General features: G+C 43.7%; 1 protein-coding gene across 8 annotated transcripts in view; it reads right to left on the bottom strand.

Annotated features, from left to right (window-relative positions):
- Positions 1–2586: 2586 nt before the first annotated feature.
- Positions 2587–26012, bottom strand: part of LOC149371046 (DNA damage-regulated autophagy modulator protein 1-like) — a 98761-nt gene continuing 75335 nt past the window's right edge. For 7 of the 8 annotated variants that reach the window (XM_089564460.1, XM_089564469.1, XM_089564451.1 and 4 more), the window contains 6 exons: positions 21827–21987; positions 14885–14952; positions 12010–12182; positions 9893–10070; positions 4095–4159; positions 2587–3533 (listed from right to left, as the gene is read on the bottom strand). In XM_089564460.1, the coding sequence (XP_089420586.1) occupies positions 3354–3533; positions 4095–4159; positions 9893–10070; positions 12010–12182; positions 14885–14952; positions 21827–21957 (795 nt within the window). In that variant the 5' untranslated portion in view covers positions 21958–21987 and the 3' untranslated portion in view covers positions 2587–3353. Of the gene's footprint in view, positions 3534–4094; positions 4160–9892; positions 10071–12009; positions 12183–14884; positions 14953–21826; positions 21988–23835; positions 24162–26012 lie in introns of those variants that run through there. The other variant, XM_089564475.1, reaches the window with a different exon arrangement.

Genomic DNA, 26012 nt, shown 5'->3' with positions numbered 1-26012 from the left:
AGGCTTGCACACGCCAATTTTTATCCTCGTTTAAAGAATCTTTCTTGTTTTCTTTTTTTTAAGCAAGCAATGTTCCAAGGGGCAATACAGCAGACATCTGAACGATAATAGGAGCCTTTCTGCAATGTAACTAACTCTGTTCAGAGCTGGACATAGAAGAGCGCTAATGGTTGGATTAAAAAGAATAGACTTCATCGGCCTTGACATCGATACCTTGGCATCGTATAGGATGTGGAGGAGCTCGGTAAAGTGCGATGCAGTCTCCATAGGACAGTAAGGTCTCAAATTAGCCTGGACTTGGGGGGAGAAGGGAGGAAATATATAGCGGTAAGAAAGAAAGTAAAGAGTTTCAGGATATCACTGCAGAACGCGTTATCCGCTTTAGTCGAATACGACGACCTTCGTGTTCAAGCAATGAACTATAATATTACAGATTTTGCGCAGTGTGCCATTCAAGTGGACGGTAGCATAGTTCCATCGACAACGAAAAAAGGAGTTAATGAAGCATTAAAAGCAATGCAAAGGCTGATGGAATCAAGTAAAACGAGATCTGTTGGAGTGCGGAGGAGAGATTAGGCTACAAAAACTGGCTTCCCTGCATACGCAGTGCCTCATGACGCACACCGTACCGAAAGCTTTGATGAAAGCTAACATTATCTTAAGCAATAAGAAAGCAGACGTGAAGGATTTGAAATATTACAGACCGATCAGCTCACTGTTCGCTGGCTACAAGGTTTTCACTCACGTAATCGCTAATAGAATCTGGACAACCTTAGACTTCACTTAACCAAATGACCAGGCAGGCTTTCGTAATGGCTACTCGGCAATAAGCCATATTCTCACCGTCAAACAGATGACAACGAAATTCGCAGTGGATAGCCAACCTCTAAATATAGCCTTCATAGATTACGAGAAAGCATTTGACTCACTCGGCACGTCAGCAATCATGCAGGCATTACGGAATCAAGGCGTACAAGAGCCATATGTAAAAATATTAGAAGATACACAGTAGTTGTAGTAGTAGTAGTATTAAGTAGTAGTAGTAGTAGTAGTAGTAGTAGTAGTAGTAGTAGTAGTAGTAGTAGTAGTAGTAGTAGTAGTAGTAGTAGTAGTAGTAGTAGTAGTAGTAGTAGCAGCAGCAGCAGCAGCAGGAGCACCAGCAACAGCAGTAGTATTAGTAGTAGTAGTAGTAGTAGTAGTAGACCTTTATTCGACCATAATTTACAGGACGAGCATGACCGCCTGGGCGACCAGAAGTCGCTGTTCTCCTTCCCCTTCAGCTCCAAGCCAGTCGAGCCAGGTGGTGATGGATAAAGGAGGTGGGGGGTAGGAACCCGACTGCTCAGCAGCCGGGCAATAGAAGAGGCAATGCGCCAGGTCCGCATAGATACAGGGGCAGTTGGGACAGAAAGTTCCGATCGATAGCGATAGAGAAAGAGACGGGACGGGGTGATGACTGCATTCATTTGGATGTGCCGAAGAAGGCGAGCCTCCGGCACCGTGAGTGATGGATGAGGGGGAGGGTAAAGGCGTTTGTCGAGGCGGAGCTCGAGGTAGACCTCTTTTATGGTGCGGCGAAGGGTGAGATACATATAGCAGCTGCACAACGACCGCCACCATAGTCCTCCGTAAAGAAAGTAATAAAATCCTACGAAGGAAGTGTGTCAGGCAGGGGAACATAATCTCTCCAGTACTATTCACCTGGTGCTCACAAGAGGCATTCAGAGACCTTAATTGGAAAGATGGGGATATGTGTGAATGAAGAATGCCTTGGTAATATGCGATTTTCTGATGACGTTTTCTTGCTAATAATGATAAATGACTCAGACAGGCAAATCAGAATGGTAGGTCAAGAAAATAATATGCAGAAAACTAAACTAATGTTCAACGGTCTCGGATGGCAACAGTTATTTACGATAGGTAGCCAGGAGCAAGAAGTGGTAAGGGAATACATCTACTTAGGGCAGGTGACGGCCACAGATCCGGACATGGAAAATGAAATCACTATAAGAATATATATGGGGTGGAGCGCATTTCGCAGGTATGCTACGATCTTGTATGGCACTTAAACCGTATCCCTCAAGTAAAAAGCTTATAGCAACCGTATCTTTCCGGTACTCACCTATGGTGCAGAAACGTGGAGGCGAACGAAAAGGATTTATATATAGTTTAAATTGAAGCCAACTCAGCGAGCTATGGAAAGAAAAATGAGCGGTGTAAAGTTAAGAGATAGGAAGACAGCAGGGTGGGTCAGGAAGCAAACCCGAATTAATCAAGAATAAATGTGCTTGGACAGAGCATGCAATGCGAAGGCAAAATAACCGATGGTTGTTAAGGACAGCGGACTGGATTACAAAAGAAGACAAGCGTAAGAAAGGGGGGGGGGGGGGCAGAAAGTTAGGTGGGCGAATGAGATTCGGAAGGTCCCCGGAATAAAGTGGCCGCAGCTCGCACAGGGCCCTACTAACTGGAGTGATATCGAAGACGTCTTTGTCCGGCAGTGAAAGTAGTCAGGCTGATGATGACGGCGAAGTTACCTGTAATTTTTTCCTGCCAGGGATGAAAAACAATAGCCACAAGACGAAGAATAACAAAACTTCAAAGTTTTAATAAACTGTACAGAGTATTTACAGGTTCCAAAAAGGAGTGTGTTCATTTTGCGTTCGAGATGCGAGTTTCTCCGTATTCTTGCTCTTTCGCTGGTAACAGCGCAGCAGTACGCATCAGAAAAACTCTCTGTGCACCCCAATTTTTGGTCGATCCCCCTGTATGCTCATCCGCCATTGTACTAGGATAACAACAACAACACCTCCGCATACACGTACTGCGTAGCAAACAGCGCTATAGAAACAAACAAAAAAAGCATTCATTAATGCGGTATTTTAAAAATCTGCTGAATAAGGCGAATGCGAGGCGTCACTGACGTAAAGTGGAGATCGATTTTCATGGATTCACTTAGAGGCGAAGTTATAAAAACCGCGGCCGTATGTGTTGTGCGCACAGCATACCGAATAAGAAACTTAAAGGCTATGTGGCGGCGTGAGGGCCTCTGATGTGTATTCGTGAGTGTGTGAGAGAGAGCCACTCTTTAGTGTTGTAGAAAATTTTCGAGTGCACCGATTTGCTTCTTTGCCATTACTGCCACATCACCACCTTATAAGATCACCGTTGTATCCTCTGGAATGTAAAGGCAGTCATTTGAAATAAAACACACGTCGCAGGCAGGATTCGAGCGACACTTTCGTTTCGTCCAAAAGGATAAGTCCGGATGCCGCTCGACCCCCGCACCACACGGCGAATGCCCACAGATTGCAGCGGCGAAGTCTATGCAGCTGTCCACACCGTGGGGCCCGTTAGAACTTCTGCATCTCGTTCGACTCCTTCTCCATTTGAGCGTCACAGCTGACTATGTTCTCCAAGCTCACGGTAATGTTAACTGCCTTCATTTCCGGAGCTAGCGTAAGGAAGTTGCACATGATGCCGATGATGAGAATCCACTCTCCCACGGCTGACCACGGGCTCAGGCCACGGTACTGAAACAGGAAGCAAATGGAAATGATTTAGGTCTCTATCTCCCTCAATAATTATGTTATGGCCACTTTAAATTCTTTAGAGCTACCGACGGCTGCAGCATAGCGATGTGGGCGGGACTTAAATAGGTTGACGAGACTTTGAAATTTCCCGAATACTATAATTCATGGTATTTGGTGTCCGGACACTGTTTGGACATGACGCAGAGTGGACGAATCCTTTTGACGTAGTTGTGAGCTTTGCTTTACCTTTAGTTATCTCCTTTTCAAGTTTGGTTATCTCCTTTAGTTTAGATAGTTTACATAGTAGTATATAGCTTAGTTATCTCCTTTTCAGATATGTGAGCGAAAACGAAGGCGCAATACAAATACACATGTATCAGCACAGAAGCAAGCAGCAATGACAATTTAAAGAAAATAATTAGGAAAAGAAATTTTCCTGAACTTTCAGCTAAAACAAATACCGAAATCAAACACGCCAAGACATACCAAACACGAAGCTACTGTTTTTGAGCGCGTCACTAACCGCGAAGTGTACGCAGTGCAAGGAATGTAATTACTTACAATTGTGCCGCGGTGCGGGTTCGGCTTGAAGTCATCCAAGCTGTTAAAAGGAGCACAGGCAGCCACTGTTTGTTCCGTCAAGGTCATAACACATGTAATGAGTGCTTTCTTGATTGATAAAATGTGGTCAAGTAGCACGGCCACTACCAGTGGCAAAAACTACACCACGATGCCGACAGAAAGGTGCACAATGCCATTTTCTCGTGTTTCTTAGGAGGAATAGTTTGCGAAAAAGTAACTGTGATCGGCGTCATTTTAGGCCCGCTTATTTCTGAGGTTTTTCACCTCAAAAATGATCTAACAGCTTCCGTATCCTGTTCGTTACAAATTATGTTTGCATTGCACAACAGAATACGTAACTAAGAGCGGTACTGCGAAACGTGCTTTGTAATTTTTTTCCATAATCACTCGAAATGTCCTTAAGAAACTTCTAAGGTCAGAAATGTTTGCTTTTATTTTGTTTTATTACTTTACGGGCTATTCGCACACACTTTCGCTAATACTTGTCCCCATTGCAGGGTAGAATGCCGGCAGGTTAATTAAATAGGCTGCTATAATTTGTTTACTCCTTGAAAGGCCCTCTCTCTACTCTCTATTTTCTTCATTACTAACTGCCTTTCAACTATGTTTGCACATGCACCTTGTACTCATTTTTTATCCTGCTAGCATTCAATGATTTAATTTTTCACCTTTATATATAATGTTCGCCAGCTCGGAGGCAGAAATGAGATCAAACAAAATAAAATCAAGTGATGAACTGAGTTCATAAGAGCAGTGAATCTGTTAGTCATATGCGCAAACAAAAGCATGATCATGGGTTCGCTCATGAGCATACGTTTTATGTTTGCAGTCTTTCAATATCAGTGCTCTTTCTCGTTTTCTTGAGACAATAGTTTATATCCGTGTTAAGAGCACACAAACCTAAGAGAACTATAGTTCTTTTAGAAAAGCTTACCAGAAATCTGCTTAAAGTTTGCCATATGGTGTGTCTCTTTCCCGAAGGCGTCCACTACTCACCATTTCGGTGCCGTAATGTAGACATTAATAATATGCCACTAGAAGAAATCTTAATGGAAGCTGCCGTGGGCTCAGCGGGGCCGGCCGGGTACAGATGTTCACCATGGAGCTTTTATTATAGAGATTTTGGCAGGGCGGGCCGGCTTCAACATCAACGTGCCTGCGTACGCATTGCTGGAGAAGAGGACAGGGCTATAAGCGCCAAGCCTGCGCTTCATCAGAGACGCCTCTTGGAAACGATCAGAGAGGGACGCCAGGCTGGAGCTCTGCTATCGAAACTCTACAAATGTTGCGCCATCATAGTACCTAACATGCCAGCTTACAAATGGAGCGTTAAGACAAATTACAGTGGGTCTCGAGGCATCACGCAAGAGGGGATGCTCGACGACGATCTTTACTTTAAGCATGTTGCAGACAAAGGTTCCTTATCTTCCGATAGAGATAGTGATGTGACGTCACCTCATGGTGTTGCACAATCCACAGTTTCCAGTTATCACTCTGTGGGACTGATATAATGCTGTCAGAGGACTACTACTACTGTAGGAATGTGGAGGTGGACCCGCAGACACACAAGCACAAAGCCAGAATCCGGCAATAAAAGCAAAAATTTAAGCAATCCTGAAGAACCACAACACATAACGAACAACACAACGAAATAATTCTGATCTCAGGTAAGTCGACCTAGCTTTCTTTTGTGTAACTAGAACACAGAAACTGTTAATGGCCTAAGTCGAATAAAGACTTCCGAAGAAAGCTAGTACGATGCGGCAGAAGCAATAAAACCACCAAGTTTCAAACGTTCTACCAAAAATGCATGACTTAAAAAATGGTAGTTGAGCAAAAGTACAGAGTAGCCTGAAAGCCCGAGAATAATACACCACTTGAAAGAACTGTTAATGTTTATATCTTTATGCTGCGGGGCGGAAATGAATTAGCTGGAGAGAATACAGAGAATCGCAAATATGCCCAGCACAGCTACCGTCCGACTGTCCGTCGCCTTTCGGTATAAGCCAGAAAACCGGAACCTTTTCAGCATTCTACAACTTAAGGACACCCTTTTTTCAGTGTCTGACAATTTTTTCAAGAGCAGGGGAGCTGGGCCGAAATCTGTGGCACTCAGCGGCAAGCGATAGGGCTCGAGGTGTTGAGAAGCGCCACTCACGTGGGATGAGCCGGAAATAAATGGCACCGTAAATGCTTATGACTCTATAAAACATGAATGTGCAACATGGTCTGGATCATTCACACAAGGCTCCCAGCTTAAAGCATCGGCGCACATCTGCGCAAGCGAACTCCGACGGAAGGAGGTCACAGAACCGGATAAAAATACCAAACACCCTTTCCTTGAATATGAGTCCATCGTCATTATAGAAATCGCACCTGTTCCAGGGCACACGCCTTCAATATTTTGCTTTGAGTTAGACATGTTCGGCATAGTTGAGCTCCATCCTACCCCTGACTCATTGTCTCGTTTATGTTTCGTTTCTTTTAGAATCCATTCTGCTGCTCATTTGCCCCACTGTTAATTGTTCTGCTTATTACTTGTCCCACCAAAGCCATTTTATTCGCCTTCATTTGTGTTAGAATATCAAGAACGCTCTGTTCTGTGATCCACGTTTCTTCCGATCTGTTTTAAACCTTACACTTATCATTCGACTTCCCATTGTTCGCTCGGTTCTACTCACCTATGCGGTCCGAATTCGCGAGCGAAGAGAACACCTTTAAAACAAATTAAGGATTAATAGAATGAAATTTTTAAGAAACAATTATTATGCTAGCATAGGAATTCCGCATTAAGCACGTGTACATAGTTGCTTCCTTAAGTACAAAGTTATGAAGCTGCCTCTGCTTGGCACAAATTACTACTCACAAAAAGGGATTCTGGTTAGGAGGAGGGTGCACTGGCTATTGAGAAAAATATATCATTCCCAGTGCTAGGCGTTACTGCCAGCCATAAGTTTATGGTGTGCGATTATATTTTTTGGTAAGCACTTATTCTAAGGTGATGTGTGCCGATGCTTTCCCAAGACCCCAGATTTCCTTGAAAAGGCGTATGGGTACCTTTTTGCACGCTAATTCAAGGTCAAAATACTCATAACTGAGTATTTCAGCTAAACGGAAAGGATTCGGTCCCATTTTTCACATTAAAATAACCATGCCTGAAATGCATAATAGCTCTCATTCATGGCTAGTTTCCTTATTAAGACAGTCATTTCAACTGCTACTCGAGTTGTATATTCCTCGTCATCTATATTTGACGATGTGCCATTCTAGTGTGATAGGTAAGTGGACAGTGCACATAAAAATGAAATTTCAGGCCATAAAATCATAAATCATAAATAGGCCATGAATCAGCATGCACCTGTTGCAATCATCACTAAAAGCTTTAAGCCATAAAACGTTTTTGCAAAAGACAGCGCTGGCAAAAAGATGATGAAGTATCAAATGGGGCTGAAAACAGTTTCCCCACCTCAAAGAACTGAATGACGTCATAAATTATGGTCCAGTAATCAATATTCTTTTCAGAAACTAGGATCGTTCTGTTAAAAATTAAAGTAGACGTGGAGAGTGCCTGCGGCTGACTTTGGTTGTAAGGCAAATAAAGATAAGAACGTAGTGTCCTCTGGAGGGCTATTTGTTGCATTTCTTTAAAACTTTGCGTAACAACTGGGATAGAGGAAAGAAGTCTACGTTCTGTGTGCGTGTGTCCTCCTTACTCTGCTCTCGTTGTTTCACGCAGTATGAAAATAATAACAACCGAGGAACAAAAAAAATTATCAGGCTTTCAAAATCTTATCTCTACTCTGCGAGACAAAATATGAAAAAGTAAACTGTGTTTTCTTGAAGTCATTTTGACTTATTCCACGACAAAAAGTTCAAAAGAATCTTGGCGTTAATTATCAGAAGACATAAACGGAGTTTTGCAAGTGAAGTCATCACGCCCAATTATTAATGAACATGACACCATCCCTAACTTTCGATCCCCTTTTCAATCCCATTAGATCACCACTTCAGTCCTATACAGCTACATACACTCAGCTGCCTATGGTGCGGAACTTTAGCTAACCGTGTTAAAATATGTTAAGATGCTATCTATTGTCTTTGCCAAGGCTTGAAAGTGAAAAAGATACTGTGACCTCGATTGTATTTCAAATGCAATCACGAGTTGTTACGCTACGTCCACTTGTTTTGTTTTGAAACCTACGCAGTTTCTATGAATGTATTGCAGATTCGCAGTGAGCAAAAAAACATTGATATGCATAAAGCAGGCTTTAAGTTTAAAATAAAGCACTTCCGCCCAAAGTAACTGGCAAGCATAAATTGTAATATGGTTGAACATGTCATCTGTAAAGCGATCGCGACTAATTCAGAAAACGACCTCATCTATAAAAAGATGCATGGGCTTAAATCTGGCCTGCTCATGCTTTCTCAGGATGCTTTCTCAGGGCAATGACGGAGAACGAATTGACATGGCAGTCTTAGAGTTCTCAGAACCTTTCGATGAAGTCTCGTGTGGAGACTCTTTAAAAACTTATAACCTTCTATACGGACGCTAATGGAGTCTCTGAGACCTCCATCTTCCTCAGAAATTAGAAACAATGCGTACGAATCTTTACGTCAGTGTTTGATTGACTCAACAACACTCGTTATGGGGTTTCCTAAAGCTCATTTATTGCATCGCCTTGTTCCTGCATATATTACGAAACTGAATTCTGTATTCAGTGACCAGTTCAAGATCGCCTTTGCAAATTATTGTGCTGCGTATTACCCTTGAAAAATGCTGACGATCAAACCAAGGCTCACGACGCGTTACAGTTCGTCTGTATGCGAAACCAGAAATAGCACAAGAAATAAAGCATCTCTGGAAACAAATGAATTACATTCACAAAAAAGAAACGAAAACTCGATTTTATACACCTACTAAATACTAGTGCCAAGAAAGGGTATCAGGTGAAGTACTTTCGTATTATATTTACAAATAAAATCGACGTGAAACTTCATATATTCTTAATATGTGAAGAACTCATTGCAAGCCGTGTTTCTTAGAAATGAAATTGAAAACACACAAGCACATGTTGAGCTAACCACGAAATGCGGAGGCATATTTTTGAGCAACAATTAGTAATACGTAATGAGGAAGCTAGACTAAAAAGAAAAATGATCCATGCGGTTAACCTATCCAAGTTTTTCAAATCAGATCTGCGGTGAAATTTTTATCCTTGTCAGAGCTGGAAATGTAGTAAGCGATGCGCTTTCAGGGCCTACAGCATAACGAGTGTTGTTGGTTGCGCTCATAAAAAAACATCAGGCGAGTTCATGGACTGGTTCCCTTCAGCATCGTTGTTGTCATGCATTATACCTCCGTACCAGTACATTTCCCGGCTCCCGCCGCATAGGACAACATAGTAGTTAAGTGGTTATCCGGGCTACCTCTAAGTTTGTTGAAAGATGTTTTTCTGACGCCGCGGTGGCTCAGTGGTTACGGTGCTCGGCTGCTGGCCCGAAAGACGTGGGTTCGATTCCGGCCGCGGAAGCTGAATTTCGATGGAGGCGAAATTATAGAGGCACGCGTACTGTGCGATGCCAGTGCACGTTAAAGAGCCCCCGGTGGTCGAAATTTCCGGAGGCTTTCACTACTGCGTCTCTCATAGCCTGAGTCGCTTTGGGACTTTAAACCCCAATAAACCAAACCAAGATGTTTTTCTCTGTCATGACCATTGATGCTGATGCATGGCGTAAAATGTATTTTGCGTGGGCAGAAGAGTGTCCGGCAAGGATACTGGCTACGGCGCCACCGATGCTGGCCAAGGTGCAGAACATCCTGGAGTAGCCGACCCAAGGCCTGCAGTGCTCAGGCCCCAGGAGCCATACAAACATGGTTTGTATGATGAAGTAGCCCGTCGAGAAAATAAACGCTAGCGCAGCTCCAGCCACATGCGGGAGAAGAACTGGTAGAAGCTGTAAAGATAAAGGTAAACTGATATATATCCTACCGGGAATGCTAAGTTACAATTCATTGTTTTCAGCACGTCAGCATTACGTTTGGCCGGTTGCATTACGTATGCAGGTTAGCGTAAAAAGTTTTGCTTGGACTTATATATATTTATATTCCACCGGGAATGGTAAGATAGAATTCATTGTTTTCAGCATGTCAGCATTACGTTTGGAAGGTTGCATCACGTATGCAGGTTAGCATAAATATTTTGCTTGAATATCTGCACGTAAAGCTCACCTAATAACAGAAATGTTCAACTCAAAATTCGGACAACAGACACAAGTTTAGTTCCCGAGGTCCTAACAGACTTTGCCTGCGTGAATACGGTGTGGAAGCTCATCTGTTTTTCCGGATGCGGACAGCAACATCGTGATTTATAGAAAATTTTGAACTTCTGATGCTGAAGAAGTTGAATAATTCAGCACGATACGAAAGATTGCTGACTAATTGAAAAAAAGAAACCAGCTACCTTATACCAGAAAGGAGTGGCCTGCTTCGTACTGCATTTTGTTCGCGCATAACACACTAAGACTACCGCATGCCAGTGGCTGACCTGAAAACTCTGGAACGTTTAGTCTGCCATCCGTGGTGCCGCTGAAAGCAAGTAGAAGAAGAGAGAGAAGAGGATAGGAAAGCGTGTTGAGAAGTTGTAGGAGTTCATTAGATAGAGAGAAAACATAGCGATTGCACTTCCCACAGAAACCGGAAATAAATGACACCGGAATAAGTTTTCTACCGAATAAGATGGCCGTGAGGTACCAGCGGCAATTAGAGTCATATAAGGAACGGAACACAGGCTTTGTAATGTGGCGATAAAGGTAGTTTTTTGGAAGAGAGGAGTCCGCGAAACCGGGTAAGTGATGTTGGCCTTTCAGAGGGGTGTCCGTCGTACTTTAAACGAATATTGTACCGTAATTCATAATATATTTGCGAATTTAAGGCGCACTGCTCATTAGTCTCAATATATCATGCTTCAAGTTTGCTCTTGTGCAGGAAGGCGGACGATGCCGAGCGTTTTCAGCCGAAGAAAATTTCGTAATCAACATGGAGAGTGCGCTGCACATAGGGACAAATGTGTTTAGGTGCAAATCTTTGGCGTGCTTTAGTGTAAAGATTAGGTTGGCTACTTCTAAATCCAGAGCAGTAGCAAGAGCGTGACTAACTCAGGGAAGACTGTGCTTTAGTTGCATGACGAGTACAAGTAACGTGCCTAAGTTATGGTGCGCTATAACGGAATACCGATTATCCTCCATGCCGGTTCTTTTCCAGTTAGGTAAGGTAAGAATACATTCTGATTAGCGACTTCACTGCTTTGTCAGCTTTGCTTTGCATTCTTTTGAAAACAATAATTCCTGGTAGTCCTTTCCCTACGGTGTCTCTCAGTGCCCATGTCTAACATGCCACACAACATGCCATAATATACCATATCATACAGAGAGGGCAGGAAGATAGGATTGGTAGCAGCACAAAACTAACTGCGCAAGTGTTGGGAGGGAGCCTCACTTGCACTTTGTTCTGTCATACCATACAATGGTAGCCGCTATAAGTTTGAGGCGGTTGTAGATCAAAATTTAAGCTCAAAGCCTGTAAGGTTCTCGCAGCCGTAACGTGGGGCGACGTAATTTATTATACTTTTTTGTTTTTCATACACCCCACAATATGTATTTGCATATCGTTCCGTTTTGTGTAGCGCGTACATAATGTCAACAACCGCTTGCGTTTGTAGACGCAGCCAGGCGTTTTTTTTTGCCAGTATCATTTTTGGTTGGAAGTAACACCTTCCTGTGTGATTTAATGAGGAATTGCAAAAGAAAGCTGACAAGAAAAAGAGAAATAAGAAGAAGGAAGATAAAGAGAGAGTGAGAGAGAGAGAGATGTGACTGAACACAGACTGATACTCACCCAAGTGCCGTCGCGGCGAATATGGCTGACGGGATTAGTGGCGACCATCGCCATTCCGACGCCGCTGAGCACGCCGCTCACGATTGACAAGTAGTTGAGCAGCGTGACGAACTTCTTGCGCTTGCAATCCACCGCGCGCACCGCGAAGAAACGGACCAGGATGGGTATCAGGCCTGCGGGTGGAGGATCGGTAATGAATCTCACGGCTACCGCATGACAGACATTATTCAATCTGGACCTGGCTACTGTGAGTTCTAACAGATAAAACAAGATTGCCTTTTCGGTGGCTCAAAAAGGGACAGCCGACACCTACTAGTGGCAATAATCTTCCATAATAACGCTTCTATAGAACCATCATTTCCATGAAAGGTAGTAAAGGGAGACATAATCAGGAGAACAACTCTTGTTGATTGCTTAAGCACTTGCTGTGTTCGTTAGGCAATGTTAAAAACAATCATAATGGTTAGACTGCGTGCATTATTCGCATTGAATGCTTATTAGTGGATACGCAATAGCGTATCCGCGTATTAATGAAAGATATTATTCAGTATACATTCAGGCTTAACATGTTCGAGAGGTTACGACTAATACGGCCTGCAACAATAACCTAGGCTTGTTCGAAATCTTCAGCCTTTTGAAATTTTGGGCTGTCTCTTCCAGGATCACTCATGCGAGGTCAATCATCTGAGACACGATATTGACTCAGTCTAAGAACTCGGAAATTTGAAGGTTTTGTAATTAGTCCAGAAAGGCGTTTAGAGCGCACCTTACAGGTGTTCGGGACGGCTGTTATCTGCGCTGAACACGTAAATCATTGTGATCGCAGGAATTTTGGTTACTAATACAACGCGCTTAACCCCATAGTGGACTTGGACCACACTCGCCACAAGCCGGCTATCATTTCTGGCTACTGACGACTCGAGCACGCCGCATGTTATTTGGTGCTCTGTGTCGCCACCGGCCGTGCTGCCAGTGTTATGGACCTCAGGAACATAAACACTTGAGTGCAGTGGGGTCGTGCGGGGACCCTGGGGCGTGCCCCGAATTCCTTTGTAAATAAAGTTTTCTCTCTCTCTCTCTCTCTGTCGAGTTTGAGGCGAGTAGAGCTCGTCCCGTGAATTTGTTTTTTGTTTTCCGACATATGGCCGTATGAGTACTAAATTACCATTCTTTTGCCATTTTCTAAAAAAAGAATAAAGTGTCCGTTATCGGGTTGACGACATATGAGGCTGAAGCAGCATGACTGTCACCTCGTCAGTTTTTGCCCTATTATAACATGGTTATTAATAGTAAAGAGAAAGTTTTTTCTGAAAAGTGACATACTTTTAGAGCCTTTTTTGCAATTTAAACTGTGAACTGAAAGTAATCTTGACAAAAAATATATAAAAAGTTGAGAGAACTCTTGAAAACATTTAATGCATGCTGAAGGCACTCGCCCAAAATAGGCGGTTGCCTCCTTCTTTGGGTAAATGTGAATTTCAAAGTATCGAGAAAAGTGAACCACTAGCTAAAGAAATATTTCAATAAATATGTCAAAAGCAATCACGAATACAAAAATAAGAAATCAGCGCTTTTGTTTTTTTTTTTAGAGGGCAAGCATGTTTTATTGTTTCGTAAGTTAGATGAGTTTTTTGAGCTTCAAAGAATTTGACGCACCTTGGAGTAGTGGCGTATAAGAGGATCCTTATATGTTCAATAGGCGGCTTCTTTGCATATATGACATGATCTCTTGGAAGTGGACAAAGAGTTAGGGATATTCAAATGTCCAGGAACAAAGCTTTGCCACACAAGCCATCTGTCCACTGTCAGAACGATTCAAATCGGTTGCATCTAATATGAATGGTTTAGACAAGGCGCTACTTGTTGCGCATGTCAAAGTACAAGGAAGCGACATGTGTCCAAAATATGCGGTGTAAAAGAACCCTCGTGATAGGAGGAGATGACAAACGTCACGACTTTTCGAAGCAGGACGGCTAAATAAGAAAAATAAAAGAAACTCTGGCTACAAAATAAAAAAACTCAGGAATAAATGCTCGAGAGAGAACTTATATGATAACTGCAGAATAACGCCATTCACTGATTCACATTTGGTTACTACATATTGGCCTTTCGCTGGCAAGTAGTCTTCAAATACAGGTGAGCAATTTTGGCGTGCCGAACCGGCATTCACGGTCCGCTGTAGAAACCGCACTCTTACTCGCATGCGTTAATGGAGTCCCCTGAAACACGGCATCTTGTTTGAGTCAGCGTTCCAGTTACACGGTTGAAATGGCAAGGTGCACATGACGCGGTCGTTCCGCTGTTCTCTGGCTTGGCCTCTTGACATGAGTTTTCATGGACTATACAACGAACTATCCTCTGCTTAACACCAGATAACACTTGATGTTCGGTTTTGAATAGCAATCATATCATTTAAACGAGAATAAGAAATTCTGTACTGCCTGAAAGAACTTTTTGACTAACGTTTGTGAGCTGTTTGGTCAGCCAAATCGGCAAAACGCCTCCTTCATTTGGAAAATTTTAAACAGTTTTAATTATAGCTAAAAATATCAACGATCACACTCTGCTTAATAAGCTCTTTCTCAATTCTGTAGCACGGGGGTTTGTTTCGACTGAATTTCAACAAAAATTGGAGCATGCCGGCGTAGCTATCTTTACGCATTTGTTTTTCTCATTGTTTTGTAGTCTACGTTCTCAGCCTTCCGTGCGCCGCCTTTAGACAGTGGAATGAGAGCAAGAAGGAACTGTGAAGTTAATGGTTATGAAGCACTGGAAGAATACTCTTCACTGGAGATCAAGGATACTAAGTGTAGTTTGTACCACCTATTGCAAAAGCAAGCGATACAGCTGGAAAGTAATGACCTTTGTGTCTCACCTGAAAGAATGCAGGCGATCAAGGCCAGTCCGAACAGGGCACTCTGAGGAGCATTACCACCAGCATCACTGCAAGCAGGAGAAAACAACCATACATTACATATCTACCAATCAAAAGCTGGAGGCAACGTTCAATAAATCCTGATTTTTTAGTGCCAAGCCCGCTCGAAAGAAAGTTCGGCGCATAACAAAAAGTGCAACCTGGTAGAGTTTACGTCTAGATTTGTTTTTAAGTGTAAGACATCGACTTGATGTTCTGCTTAGTAGTAGTCGTAATGAAATATATTCAGCTATCGGATAGCTAGTTGATTGGTTGGCACAATGATCCAGGCACACACAAACAATGGGAAGACGGATTAATTTGAATCACGAGTGTCAGCAGTACAGTTAATAGATTATTTCACACGCCTGAGCGGTGCTTTCGGTCGCCAAAAGACAACGAAATAAAAAAAAATTAAAATTATTGTTCGCCAGCATCCTGAGGCACACTGGATCTCTCTACTGTGCGGAAGCGAAAACAACTCCGGGACCGTATACTGTACGCTGTCCATTTTCCGTTGTCCATTTCACAAGGGCGCGAAATGGTTTATGGTTCGGTTTATTAGGGTTTAACGTCCCACAGCGACTCCGGCTATGAGGGACGCCGTACTGAAGAGCTCGGAATTTTGAACCCCAAGTGGTCGAAAAAGATGGGAATGTACAAGGCAAATGCAGAAGAGGACACAAGGACTACACATAGAACACTCGAGTGCTCGTGTGTTCTATGTGTCTTCCCTGTGTCCTCTTCTGCACTTGCGCTGTACATTTTCATCATGAATCGCCAACATACCCACACTGCCACCTTAGTGAACTCATAGCCTGAATCGCTTTGGGACGTTAAGCCCCATAAAACCAAACCAAACCATTTCGCATCATTTCGGTCCTCTCTCAGTGCTCACTCAGATATATCCGCGGCTCTCAAGCGTTTGGGGAACGCGACCCGGCCATTCAGTGGTTGAAGACCCAGTCTCATCATTTGGCTGCATACCGTAGACAATGGCAGCCTGTGGTCAGATCCGGTCGCACCGCTCTGTCAAGAGCGGTGCATGGCTGCGTAATGTATCAAATTTCAGCCAATGGTAAGGTCCAGACGCCAATCACCCAGTGGCCATGTCGCCTGCACCACACGCTTTAGAGCCGCAGGTATATCTGAGTGATCACTGACAGAGGACCCAATGGACGCGAAATGGACAACGGACATTGGAAAGCTCATAAAATACGGTCCCAGAAATAACATGGTGCTTTGCGCCGTAACAGTTAAATGAAGAAAGTAAGGCTAATGTCATACTTATTTCATCCCCAGCGCCGGCGAAGCAAATAATATGGGCTTGTTTAGATACAGAGGCATTTGTATACAATTTTTTTTTTGATTTCGTATAATGCCCTTCTCTGTTTTTAACTCCTTGCGTTCCTCGTAGCTTTCGTGGCATTTCCGACCACAAATTCTGTTATAACAGATGGCCGCAGTTTTGCGAAAAAAAGCTTTATTTTCTCATAACCTGAACAGTTTAGCATTTTAAGGTGCCCGCGTTTCCGCATGAGAGTGACATTTGCAGAAGAGTTTTATCTTTCTCTTTCCTTTGTACGTTCATTTAATATGAAATGCGCGTAATCGAAGTTTTCTGGAAAAAAGTGTGCAGATGCAAAAATTTCATTCACGCACGAGATCTTTCAGCAGGAGCTTGCATGTCGTGCTGTTTTAGAGGCAACTATGAGAAAGACAGATGAAAAGTTCTATCGAGACCTTATCTTGGGAAACTCATCAAAGCCCTTTTTCGTTTTGTTTTGCCAAGCTGTCCGACCACGCCATTTTGACTGCCAATTAATTTGGCCCTGCCATCTCTGCAAGGGGTTAAAGCTATGCAGTGCGCCGAAGGCTCCTTATTTCATGTATAACTTGTCTAGAGCTCTCGCATACTAACCAACACCAATGAAGAATCTTGTCACCTACGTACAGAGGGCAGAACGTTTGCCTAAAACACGTTCTGGATGTGTTTCAGGCTGAGCACGCGATATCTAGCGATATTATTTGGTTAAAAAGTGCCTCGATATACGCCAGTGTAGTTAAACTCGTAGGATTTCATCGTAATATTTTGCCTTCCTGGTCGCAGCGGCTTTAGGAGCTGCGGAACACACAGTTCGGTCGTTCTAGGCATGCGCTTTGCCCTCTGTATGTACTATCGCGATGGAAAGAATCACGAACAGAGCGGAGCCTAGGCGCTCCGCTGTTCGCATTTCTTTTAAACGCGCTTTTACTTCGGTGGTAGCAAAAAGATTCTAGAGTTGTTCAGGATGCATTCTAGGACGACTCTAACGTGCTTTTCTTACCACCCAGGTAAAAGCGCCATCAAAAGAAATTCGAATTGCGGAGCGCGTGGGCGCAGCGTGGTTCACGTTTCTTTCCATCGTGATAGTACGAATATCCACAATTGGGAGTCGAACCCGCAGCGCCGCGAACAGATCAGCTTCGCAATTGGCTGCGCAGGACCCCTAGGCTATCGCCACAGCCAGTCACGCCTCATGTCAAACTGCAACACTCCTCGCAGTCAAACTACAAAACTCCTCGCGGTGCTTCGGGGTGCCGACGTCATGAACAAACACTACATGAACGTTCCGACGTAGAGTGGGACCATGCGGTGGTCCAGGGACACAAGGGGGGTCAACACACTTCCATAATAAAATTTTTCTCTCTCTCTCGCGCTGTGCATTGCATATCATCATCTTCCATCAGCGACGCGAACAGATCACATCAATTTAACCTCTCTCAGAGCTTAATCTGAGCCTAATATCGTAGGCAGACGTGCCGACTACCCAGCAAATCAAAACCATGAGCCAACCAGGCTGAACACATGCTTTCGCATGCCTACGCTGTTTACTACGTTAAAACCCGACCATTTTTTTTTCGGGGAGAAGTATTTGCGACGCATCTGTATCGGCATAGTTTCTTGCCCGTCTCCTGCCGAGCTCAATGTTACATGCAGCCGCGAAGGACAGACATGCGAGAAAGAGCCGGTTCTCGGGATTACGTTAGCCAAGCGGAAATTCCCACAGCACTTAAGCACCATCGGGCGAGACGCCGGAAATTTGCCGTGAAGTTACGCGCCACCGCGTTGCACCGTACAAGCGTAAAATGTTCATCCCACAATGGGCGCTCACTGAAGCGAGACGAACGGTCTCTCTTTAGAGTCAATACCGCGGCCAGAGCTATGGCTTTCTTCGCTAATACTGCTGTTGACCGTGCGAGCTATGACTCGCTAAATATAGGTAGGAAGCCTTTGTTTGGCGGGGTAGAAGAACTTTCAGTGTATAGTAACGATAATAATAATACCTTTATTCTCGTCACATAAACATATAAAACACTGGAGGCCAGCAGAAAGGGTGGTCATTGATGGCAGCCTTACGTCTTACTGAGCTTTACATTGTGACCGCAGCTTTGTCGAGCCCGATGCTTTTTTTGCGATGCCTGCGGTACGAAAGGGATTTTCGGTTTATCTTAACTAAAACTTTTATGGCGAAGCCTCCGATAGCAGCAGCTTTTCTTTTGCTAGCAGCAATGCCCTTCGCACCTCCATAACATTCCCTTACGAATACATATATTATGGTGAGGACCGGCTAGCTAAGCCTTTCTGCATATCTTTTTAGTTCAGTTCGACCTAACGAGTTATTAAATGCTAATACAGCTGCTTAATTTTAAGTATTAGCTAACTTGCTGCGTTACCTGTAATTTATTTGTAATTTTGTTACTTGTAATGTCGAATCATGCCGTCCTTAAATGGCTGGGAAACACAAACGTGGCCGCAAGTTTGTGAAACCCGGTTAGCTCAATTGGTAGAGCGACTGCTCCGGTGAAGCGGTGGTCTCGGGTTCGAACCCAGAGCCAGGACGAATTTTTCTTTAACTACGAAGTTTCTGAGAAAGCCGTATAGGTTTCCTTAGTAGCCGTATGGCTATGCTTGTGTGGATGCGAAAGAGTAATTACTCCCTTATTATAAGTTTGTGAAACGTGTCAGCATCGTCACTGAGAGTAGTGGACATGAAATGTGCTATTGGACAGCAATGGCGCGAAACAGTGCCACTTAGTGATATATTTTGTAGGCAAGGTTATCCAAATAACAAACAAGGGTCATTTCTACCAATAGGACATACAAAATTGCAGAAACAAGTCCTGAAAGATAAGCAGGAACGTATATGTTACGCACACTATAATCGGCAGCCCTTTTCGAAGCTGTGTTTTATGATCGAGGCTTTTTCTGGATCTGCATGATTGAAACAAATGAATATTTAAACGTCTAGATCATAAAGACCTTTCCGACAACTAGGGCTGCCTCCAGAGGGGCCCTGAACGAGAAGTACCGACCATCCAGCTCCTGCAAATCCTTCTTTTGGCAAAATAAAAGCTTTTTCTCTCCCCTGACATGCTCAGCAATGTAACGAGTAACCTTGTCAAGTTTCATTCTTCAACAGCTGGGAGGAAGCGTAGAGCTGCTCAAGAAACAAAAATATATGTAATCACCAAGATCGTGCACATGAAATCGTCTGGCTGTGTATAAGAAAACCTTGAAACTCATTAGCAAAAACTGGCAGTTCAGGCTCCTCAGAAAAAGCTCATCTCTCATTGCTTAGATCAAGCTTTGAAGGTAAAGAAGCTTAGTGACTCTTCATAAAAATGACCCAAGCGGCACAATACACTAAAGAAAGTCGGCATCCTAAAGGAGGAAAAAAAATGGACGGAATGAACATTTAGGCTTTTTAAACAAGGAAATGCGGCTTCCAGGTTACTTGTGCCTATTGTTCACTACAGAGCTTTAGCTGGAAATTTCATTCCATGAATTTGACCTTTAAGCCACAGGTAACAGTGAAAGAAATGTCCAAGGAAAAGGGCGCCGTGGTAAAGTGCGTATAATGGGTAGTTTGCCAACCGGACGGCCCGGCATCAGGAAAGAGCGCCAGTCACTTCGCTCATGAGTAAGCGCCACTTGAAAGCGCTTTCATTTTAACGTGTCCTTCAAAGAGGACACAGCTTATTTCTCGCGTCTCTTTCTACGCTTCCTTCAAGACAATATGTCTAGTCCCGTTATTGTCACGTTATCGTGATTTCCTTCTAGGTGACCTAGAAGGCCTTTCTTCCCGTGTGCGGCGTGATTTCGTCCCCTTCACCTTGTGCTACGAATTTTCCTGGCATCGCCATGAAAATGGAAGACAACCGAGTTGCAGGAACAATAAGCTTATGACGCAAATGCAATGCTCCACGTGAGTGTCGCGAGAGGTGACAGGCGTTATCTAGCTCATGAACTGGCTGAAAGGTGCCGTACGACGAGAGATTGCCCGCTCATGAAGAGATAGTTCACGCCACTCGCCTGTATGCACAGCTTACGTCACAATGAAATAAAGATATACTTTTCCCGAAGAGAACGGATACACCGGGCATGGGAAGAGAAATGGCCACTGAGTAGGTGGTGGAAATTGAACAGAAACTTTTACTGCGCTGTTGAATAAGACAAGGAGGTATCAGGACTGCCTTTTTGGTTCGTCCCTAAAATTGGAGCTTGGGTCACAGGCAACTATAGTGAGCGAAGTTGAGTCGTGAATTAATTCGCGTCGTCGCAGTAATGCGCGACAAAAAAAAATTATTTTCGCTCATCTTTGCAATTCATGAAAATGACTAGTTGCTTTCAACCTTTTAAGGAAAACAGACTCATCTGCTTCTCTTAGCAACCCGCAACCCGTAGCTCATTGTGGCAGCAAAGACAGTTGAGACATCAGATGATACGACCTCGAGAAGCCCTTTACTCGATTCACAACTTATTCGAACCGACTTTGTGGCTGCAGCGCACAGTCTTGCATCCACATATAGGCTACGGTGAGTCTCCGTCTGCATAGAGGGTGCAATCCGTTTGCGAATAATCCGACAGCCTGTGAATAACCATCCTCGGACCCGCAGGGCTATTGTTAAACCTCTCTGACTCAAAATAATGATTTTTCTCATCCGAAAATCTGCCCAAGCTAGTGCATGTTCGCCCGCAAAAGCGACAGTTTTTACTTTTGATGCAGAAATGAAGAATTGAAGAAAGAAAGAACGGAAGAAGAAATAGGAAAGGAAAGAAAGAGAGAAAGAAAGAAAGAAAGAAGAAAGAAAGAAGGAAAGAAAGAAAGAAGGAAAGGAAGGAAGAAAGATAGAAGGGAGGGAAGAAAGAAAGCAAGGAAGAAAGAAAGAGAGAAAGAAAGAAGGAACGAAAGAAAAAAGAAAGAAGGAAAGAAAGCAAGAATGAAAGAAAGGAAGAAAGAAGGAAGGAAGGAAAGGAAGAAAGAAAGAAGGAAAGAAATAAAGAGAGAGAGAAAGAAAGAAAGAAAGAAAGAAAGGAAGAAAGATAGAAGGGAGGGAAGAAAGAAGGAAAGAAAGCAAGAATGAAAGAAAGGAAGAAAGAAAGAAAGAAAGAAAGAAGGAAAGAAAGAAAGAAGGAAAGAAATAAAGAAGGAAGGAAGGAAAGAAAGAAGGAAAGAAAGGAAGAAAGTAAGAAGGAAAGAAATAAAGAGAGAGAGAGAAAGAAAGAAAGAGAGAAATAAAGAAAGAAAGGAAGAAAGAAAGAAACAAAGAAAGAAACAAAGAAATAAAGGAAGAAAGAAAGAAAGAAAGAAGGAAAGAAAGAAAGAAAGAAAGAGAGAAAGAAAGAAAGGAAGAAAGAAAGAAAGGAAGAAAGAAAGAAAGAAAGAAAGAATGAAAGAAAGAAAGGAAGAAAGAAAGAAAGAAAGAAAGAAAGAAAGAAAGAAAGAAAGAAAGAAAGAAAGAAAGAAAGAAAGAAAGAAAGAAAGAAAGAAAGAAAGAAAGAAAGAAAGAAAGAAAGAAAGGAAACGTCCCGCGAAAGCGTTTGCATCCCCAGAGAGAAAACTCGCAGGCGTCGCTAACCTCACGTATGGCAGGAATACCGGCACGTCTCCAATGAGCACGCTCCAGGTATAGCAGATCATGACGCTGAACGTCAAGGAAAACACGAAGATCCATGGGAACCAGTGCAGCTTGTATACCTTGATCTCCATGCCGCTGACGATGTGGAGGTAGTTTCCTTCCTGCAACGCACAAACGAGACTGGGCTAAGCAAACAACACGTGAGGGTATATTTCACGAGCAGCCATTCAGTGTTAACCGATTGCGAGAAGAATGAAGCTGCCTCAGACGGGTAGTGCAATAACAGCGAATAGCAGAAAGTACCTTCCTCCCAAAAGCAAAAACAAGGAAAAGTTAGAAGCAAATGCTCGCGTTTATTTGCTGGAACGCGACTTGCAGTTTTGCAAAGAGCGCGACAAAAAGAAAAGCTAGTTCGGAGAGGAATTTTACTTGCACGTGTGTTTGGTGAACAAGCTTGTGAATCTTTCCTTGGCTTGGCTTTGTCATCGTACAAAACCTAGACCATTACAATACATTATGGACTCTTTTGAGTAAATATTTATATAGTACGAAGTATTGGTTTTATGTGACACACACATATTAGCCTTTACGGGAGTCATCGGTAACGGTCTGGAGTTGGACTAGCTGGTGAATAGTAAACATGGCAAGAAAACAGTCCGTACTGACGGTACAAGAAAGTGACGGCACATACAGAGCTCTATCTTTTCCTTGTCCATTCTTTACACGCTGTTTAATGCCATGTTTACAGGATGCCTTTTTTCAGTCAGGTACTGCTAAAAGAGGACAGTAGTGGTGGGCATGAAGTTGGAAGGCTCCAAATAATCAGGACTAGCAAATATTAACTTTGTTTTCTGAAATACATAGCTCACAAGAAGACAACCAAGGCCCAGCCATGGTGGTCATGCCGTTGGTGGCAGTGGTGTTGACGGCAGACGAGATTAGTATTACGCTGACGATATCGGCAATAGCAACACCTGTGACTAGTATAATAAACGAAACAAACCTCCTAACAATGCAGCACTGGCCCGGTATCGTCTAAGACAAAGAGACACTAAAAAATAAGACAAAGCGAGACCGCTTCCCTGCTTTCAACTTTTTTTTTTGCACTGAAAATGTCAACGCTTTCAATTCCATGCGACTCACATTATCTCTGATTCACAGTCTCTGAACAACAAGAAACAGCGCTGTCATCACTTGGAGAGCGAGTCTACCTTGCAACCAGATGAACGGAGTGCCCCACTGATACTCGCTGGAGCAGGAAACCCTTCGAAGACACGCTCAACCAGCATGGTTAACAATATTGGCACGCGCAATTAATTTCTAAGCCAATTCATGTCAATAGAGAAAGGCAAGAACATGTATTGGCAAAAAACTTGCAAAACGCCATGCTTTCGCGCCGAATAAATCTCCAGACAAGCAACGCTGCGTGTTCCTACTGCAAAAGCAAATTTATGAACGCTGCATGATGTATGCTGCCATGTATAGGGCTTCGGGTCTAGTCAAGCAACTTTGCAAGTAGCTTTTTGCCCAGGGGACTTTTTCTCTCTCAGAAAGAAAGAATGTTTTGAATTTCAATTTCTATACCCGCATAGAACAGCCTCCGCAGTCTATGGAGACAAACTCCTTCTTCTTCGTCGACCACTTTTTTTTCTTATTCAAGTTCGTATTTTTGAAAGATAGCTCGCATAAAATACCGACACATCATCTAGATCACTTTGCATGAGTGGCTTTTGCGCTACATGTCACTGTGCATACAGTGTACTTAAAAGTAAAGCCTTTTTATATATTTTTTATATTTTTTAAGCCTTTTTTATATGACCTTGAATCTCTATTGCTAGGCTGGTGACTTCTTGTATAGTGCATTCAAAAACATTGCTACGAAGAGCGGAGGTAGAAGTTCGTAAAAATCTGACAGAGAAGTGCTATAAATCATGCGTGCCTTAAACAGCCTCAGATACAAAAAAAAAGTGGAGAAGCTATCGGAGCAACAGAAGCCTTACACTACTTACTGTTATAGAGAGAGGCTACGTGGACGCGCTGCGTTGCAAATCACGTCGAAGACCGCGAATCCGTAGTCCGAAGTAAAAAATCTCGATAGGTGAGCACCACGTTCGCGTACATTTTACACGATGACAGCCGGCTGGGACGAGGTTCTTCAATAGCGAAACCATTCCTACGTCGTCTCATAGTGTGACGTAAACAATGGCTGGTTGCATTAACTCATAAGGAATAATAAAACAGCAGCTTTTCCATGAAGACTCGGGTCTCCTGCAAATGTATCGAAACGGAACTGTCGCGACCTCGGCGCCGCGATATCCTGCTCTAACGGACACAGATATCTTATCTGCTCCTACCCGACGACCCCTCCCATCCGAGTGCTCGCGCTAGGCCAATACTATATCGCGTCAAGTACTTGGCTTCCAACCTCAGGAACGAGTAACGCCAGAACATCGAAATGCATCCGCGAACGGTCGGGTTTCGGCCGTATCCGTCGAAGAAACGCCTATTCTCAAACGCTGCCGGATGCTCTGATAGCCTGTTGAGAGCAGAGTAGACTGAAGTCCCTAGTGCGGAATATTCAGAACTGAATGTGACATCGCTAGCCTCTCTGCTCGTTGACCCACTGTCTTGCAGACCTAAAGAGAAGCATTGTTTTAGTTGTTTTCGCTCGTTTTTTCGGAAAGAAGCTGACCGTGAACCGTCCGGAGAGGTAGCCAGCGCACCACACGGCGAAAATGAGCGTTGTAAAGAACCCACCGATAACCTCGAAGGTAGCGGTTTGTGTCACACATACAAGGCGTTGAGGCGTATATTGCGACTAGGAAAGCTTGCCTGCCATAAGCGATGAATATCCACCCACAAGGGCCTTGATGATATCTTGCGAATGACGGCATCGTACTTCCAGCCGCCCTGTCTCCCTGTGCGTTGCTCTAGGACAGATCGTACGAACGATATGGGCTGCTATCCGAGCTGTCTTACAGGGTGGTTGCTTATTAAAGGCCCGTGGCACATGCTTACCGAGATAGTCGATGTATCAATCATCAAATGAATTCATCAAAATCAAGCATAACTTCAATGGTGCCAGCATATACACCAATTATTGATTCCTCGAGTGCAACAGTACTCCTCGGTACCAATTTCAGCTGTTTAGAACACCTGGATATCCGGGCTGTCGTCAAAAGTTGGCTTTGAAACGGAATGCAGACAGCAGGAGATCGACAAGGCAGATCGTGACTATTTCATTGGAGCTTTGCTCGTTGAGTTAAAAATCTGGAGGAAACAGGTGTGGCTTAAAATACGGCTCCCGATAAAGCACACCCTCTCAGCCACCTTAACGCAGTGAACTGCATTGAAGAAAAACTCCTATCGCCTTGACGATTCCAAATATGAGCCGGCGCTGTGGCTCAGTGGTTATGGCGCTCGGCTGCTGACCCGAAAGACGCGGGTTCGATCCCGGCCGCGGCGGTCGAATTTCGATGGAGGAAAATTCCAGAGGCTCATGTAGTGTGCGACGTGCGGAGCCCTTCACTACGGCGTCTCTCATAGCCTGAGTCGCTTTAGGACTTTAAATCCCCATAAACGAAAACAAACATTTCAACTTTGTAGTTGGTTTGCAGCTGGACCAAATATGTCACAAATGTAAACGGCGTCTCGAACTAAACTTGCCGGGGGATTGTCTTTGTCTAACGACTTATATATTTTTAATAGCCCATAGCTAGAGTACACTGTTAAACGCAGTTAAACTGAGGTTAGTAAAGCAACCAGGCGGTTTTTACCGTTTCTAGCACCCCGAGAACCGGCGAGAGCAGTATCCAATGTAGAAGTAGCACATCCGCGCAAGCGCGGTCACATTCTTGCAGACGCTCAACCAACTCAGACCGAACTCACCAACTGAATGGCGCGGCAACCTACAATCTCCTCCCTTTATGCGGTCGCCTTCCCTGCATCATTATTTGATTTCATGACCTCCAATTTCGGGCGCGTTCTTTCATTCCAGTAGCGCACTGCGGGCCTACGCCATTCTTGATTTCCGCCACTACTCGCGGAAGTAAGCACGCGAGTTAATCCCTCGGGGCTCGCTTTTCACAACAGAGATTAGCCCCCCCCCCCCCCCCCCCCCCAAATGATGACGTCATCGCTGGAGAACCGAAAAGTAGCTATGCTACAGTTAATTTGCCGGAGTAGA

This window comes from Amblyomma mixtum, chromosome 1, assembly GCF_055824585.1.
Source record: "Amblyomma mixtum isolate Tamu chromosome 1, ASM5582458v1, whole genome shotgun sequence".
Taxonomy (NCBI): domain Eukaryota; kingdom Metazoa; phylum Arthropoda; class Arachnida; order Ixodida; family Ixodidae; genus Amblyomma; species Amblyomma mixtum.
Note: the sequence above shows the minus strand (reverse complement) of the source record. Positions and strands in the feature narration are given on the sequence as shown.